The 4,744-nt window shown below is 41.2% G+C and overlaps 1 protein-coding gene across 1 annotated transcript; it reads right to left on the bottom strand.

Annotated features, from left to right (window-relative positions):
- Positions 1-1,482: 1,482 nt before the first annotated feature.
- foxd1 (forkhead box D1) lies at positions 1,483-4,473 on the bottom strand. Its single transcript, XM_047045035.1, has one exon. It carries the CDS (start codon positions 3,053-3,055, stop codon positions 2,030-2,032), a length of 1,026 nt encoding a protein of 341 aa, XP_046900991.1. The 5' UTR covers positions 3,056-4,473; the 3' UTR covers positions 1,483-2,029.
- Positions 4,474-4,744: the final 271 nt, after the last annotated feature.

Genomic DNA, 4,744 nt, shown 5'->3' with positions numbered 1-4,744 from the left:
TGTGTGTGTGTGTGTGTGTGTGTGTGTGTGTGTGTGTGTGTGTGCGTTTGCGTGTGTGTGTGTTGAATAAACTAGCCTAAATGCAGTTCGTATAAAACAATAAATAGCCATGCCTTAAAACTGAAACATTATTAAGTCTTGTGTTTTTAAAGTGACACGAAAGCCTTTTAAACAGTAGCTATTTGTCTACTATTCTGTATCCGACAGCCTCGCGAAAGCCATACGCCTACGCTTTTCAGAGACCAATACAGCTAAAACATGGTCTTCGAAAAATATGGACTTAGTAAACAGACTTAACTTTTGGCAATAGTTTTTTTACTCCCATTTGCAGGTCAGTGACTGCATTCTACCTGCTGAATATGGATAGGTTCTATAACCTAGTGCTATGTCTCAGAATCTATAAAGCTTCTGTATTTTATTACAATTATATATTCCCCCTACTCCCTTAAAAAAACGAACAAAAAAACCGGCCTTGTGTGACCTTGGTTGCGGGTCGCGACCTGAGTTCGTGTGTGACTGCAGTCGGAGAAAGCTCTCTTTGGTTGCGTGTTACATCATCACGCAAGAGCTGTCCTCCTGTGGCCTAGTGAACTGTCTCTGAGCGCTGATGGGTTTTTAGCTTACTACACGCATCTCCGCAGTTTATCAGAGGAGCACGCATGCTGTGACCGTAACGCAGTTGACGTGGATGCGTAGGCCTATTAATTGTCAATAGGCAATGACCTCATAAAAAACGGACAAGGACGACTGTTTTCTCAAGCAGGGACATCTGCCTTGAATCAGCACCGATAATCACTAATCTGAAGGTAGCAAAATACAGTTTCTGTCACGACACCGAGCTGTCCAGCAATTTGTAATTACGAGGATGAATGTGGGAAAGGGCAAATTGACATAGACCCGAGGTTTATCACAGTGTTTATCATGTGTTTGTGTAATGCTGTTTTTATAGCAACAAAAGGGAGCAAATTGCGAAGTGAATAGACTGCATGGTTTACTGAATAAATGTATGTTGTTTATGACACACACACAGGCTTACACAGAGTTTATGGATAGTATTTCATGTTTATGTTTAATTGTACATGTTGTATACAATATGGCAATTTGGTACCCATTTGAAATAGCCCATTGTACTGTAAGTTGTATCACTATTTTTGAACATCCCACAATGTTCAAGTAGGCTATTAGTTGTATTATTAATACCATTAATATAGTATAATAAACTATTCTTGTTAAGCTCTAGTAATGTTATTAGCTGTTATTAGATGTAACCTATTCGGCCTGTTCCTTTTAAGTAGTTATTTAAAAGTAGATAAATCAAATGAACTTCATAAACAATAATTTACAGGCTAACTTCTATGCAGGCCATTTAAAGTGGAACGTTGTATTAAAAATAGGCTATATAAGGCCCTATAGCTATTTGCACAATACCAAACTTATTGCTAACTTGGAATAAATATTTTAATAAGTTAATTCAAAACCATCTTTCATTTTTGCAAAACGATATTTATTCTTATTGAAAAACAAATCGTGTAAAAATATCACACTCCGATTATACAATACTTGCCAACGAATGTACAATGTTTTATTATTGAAAGAAACACACACTGCATACTGTATAAATGAATTTCTCTCTCATTGTGTCTTTTCAAAACAAAGCAGAACCAAAAAATCAACCAAAACAGTTCAAATGTCTCAATTTGTCAAACTAAAAACATGGGTGTGTTTGACACAAAATACATTGTTTTAGACACGTGACCATTATAAACTGTTCAGAAGTCATCCTGAGACACCCTACACAGTGACTTGAACGAATCACTTCATGAAAATGAAAAGTTCGTGAAAATAATTAATTCACACTAAAAATTATAACATAAATATAGGCCCAACTACCTTTTACAGCATGAATATAGGCACGAATAGTGTTTATGTCCGTCATTCAGCTGCGTGTTATCAAATGAACATACAAAAATAATCCTACCTTCAAAGAGGGGCGGGTTTGTGCCTGTCGAAAACTTTGAAGTTAAGAAATTTAACAGCCACTAGTGCCGTTCACAATTCTGTTGGGAAAGTTTTCGACTGTGTGTAAAACAGTTCCTTGGTGCACGCTCGGTGGAAGGTTGGGCGAATGTGGCCCAAGTGAGGACGATAACATTGGAACAACAGGAGAAGTCCGCGAGGCACAGTGAGTGTGCGCGGTGCTTAACGACCCCCCAATGATGCTCTCTATGGAGAAGGGAGACCGTTGGACAGGCGAGATGGACTTCGCTGCCGTCTGTATGGGGGAGGACAAGCTGGGACTGAGCTGAGGGTAAAACCGGGTCCTGGCCAAGTCTGTGGAAGTAGGCATCAAAGAAGGTGCAGGGATAATGGTTCCCGTGTGAGAATGCCTGGACTGCTGCTGCTGCTGAAACGCAAAGAGCGCCGAGTGTGTGTGGTATGACTGCAGCTGGATACCATAGCCGCAGCCGTAGGGTCCATAGCCGTATGCAGCGGCGGGGAGAAAACTGTTGTGCTCCCGAAGCAAATCCTGCGTCTGCTGGCGTTTGAAGCGTTTCCGTCTTCTCAGAAAGCTGCCATTGTCAAACATATCAGCCGATTCCGGGTCTAAGGTCCAGTAGTTGCCCTTACCGGGATTCCCGGGCTCCCTCGGTATCTTCACGAAACAGTCATTCAGGGACAAGTTGTGCCTGATGGAGTTTTGCCAAGCTGGAAACTTTTCCCTGTAGTACGGGAAACGGTTGCTGATAAAGTCGCAGATCTCGCTGAGGGTGAGTCTCTTTTTGGGGCTTTGAAGGATGGACATGGTGATTAAGGCAATGTAGGAGTAGGGGGGCTTCACAAGAGTGTTCTTACTCGCTGGTTTGTAGGAATCCCGGGAAGAAGCATTGTCCATGCATGGCGGGGAGCCACCCAGGAGGATATCGTCGTGCATCTGGGCCACCTCATCTACGTATGAGCGCGTCTGGCTGTCCCCGTCCTCTCCCTCGCCGACCACGTCTATGTCGGTCTCTTCCGAAAGGATGGAGGCATCCGACATCTCGGAACTCAGAGTCATGACTCACGGCTGCTTGCGCTCCCAGAAGCTACGGCGGAGATGATGAGATTCTCATATGAGGGAATGAAAGGAGCGCGCCGGTGGAGAGAGATGCTGTCCCGTTATTTTCGCCACTTCCATAGGTTTCCGTTATTTTTGTGGATCACACATCATTCGGATGCCTTAGTCTAGAGTGCGCACGGGACCTGGAAAAGGCCAAACCTGAATCATAAAGAGGGCGGATCTTCCCTCGTCCTTTATACCAGCGCTCTGATCACATGGCCACAGGACGTCACCATGGCATAAATGAAGAAACGAAAAAAATATACAGAAACGGTCTTTCAAAAAGAACTGTGGACGATTTAAAAAGTTTTGGTAAGGCCTTTACTCTTTTTAGTGGTCATTTTGTGTGCACACATGGCTAATCTGAACCTCCCGTTCCATTTCAGTTTTTGACTCAGTAATGGATGGGCTACTTTAAATAGGCCAGAGGATAAAAAGAATCCGTCAGAACAAAGCTTATGGTAGGACCCATCCCTTTTAGATCGTAATTTAGTGTGATAGCGGGCTTTAATAACGTAGCCGAAATGCGGACTTTTATTTTAGATTTGAACTCAAACTACAAAGCAGCCTAGACTGTTATTGTCTTATTCATATTTATAATAAAATAGCATACGTCATGTAATTGCATCTTAAAATCAAATTCAACGACGTGCGTTTATTAGGTGAGTTTGATTCAAGATACTTCCAAGCACACTATCCAAGCTTAATAGTTTGCGTGATCCGGTAGTTATCTAGATTATCCGCGAGCCATTTGTAATGGAAAAGAGTCAGCTGTTAACTCGCATCAGTCACGGGTCAAGCAGAGCATGCAAGCTCGAGAAATAAGGGCCACTGCTATGCAGACTTTATTGCGTTGAGTATTTTATGTTTTGTACCAATAAGTCTGCTGTTTAGGATTTTTATGTTATATGACAGTCATGAAGGGTTTTAACGGTTAGGGTACTCTGTTAAAAATGTGTGTGGCTAATTTTAATGGCATCAAATTGGCAGGATTAAGCAGTGGAAGATACAACCTGATTGCGTGACAGAGATTTCAAAAGAGAGTGCCAACCTTAAAAACTTGCCTATCTGCTCTGCGCACTCGTTTCACGCATAGCACTCTCGTTTATTTTATCATTCAGGTATAGGCCTTCAATTCAACCAAACAAACACATGATATAAACACATTTTTCAGATGTCATCCTATTTAATTTCTTAATGGAAATGGTCTTGGTAAATCCTGAAAATGGATGCTATTAGCCTACCTCACAAAGGTCTATAGTCTAGCTTTAAAACAGGATGTATATTTTTTCCAAATGTCAAAATTTTGTATATTTAAATCCACAGAGAAATATCTACATATTTAATACAGGCTATTAGGTAGGTATTTCACTTATTGGGAAATTGAATATTCTTAATATAGGCCATTTGCACTTCATCTGGATATAAATAGTGAAGAACGATAGAAAATAGAGAGAGAGAGAGACATGCAGGAAAAGGCCCGGGCTGGATTTGAACCCGTACCCTTGCGGTTTAAGCCTTAACCGGTGACCGGCTTCTAATTGAATTGAAACTTTATAGCCTATCAAAAGTGTGCTTTCGTAGTTTGCTTTTGACCTACATTTCCCAAACTTTGCACAAACATATAGCTAGGCTATATGTTTAAAT

This window comes from Hypomesus transpacificus, chromosome 22 (assembly GCF_021917145.1).
Source record: "Hypomesus transpacificus isolate Combined female chromosome 22, fHypTra1, whole genome shotgun sequence".
NCBI lineage: Eukaryota > Metazoa > Chordata > Actinopteri > Osmeriformes > Osmeridae > Hypomesus > Hypomesus transpacificus.
This window is presented reverse-complemented; position numbering and strand designations above follow the sequence as displayed.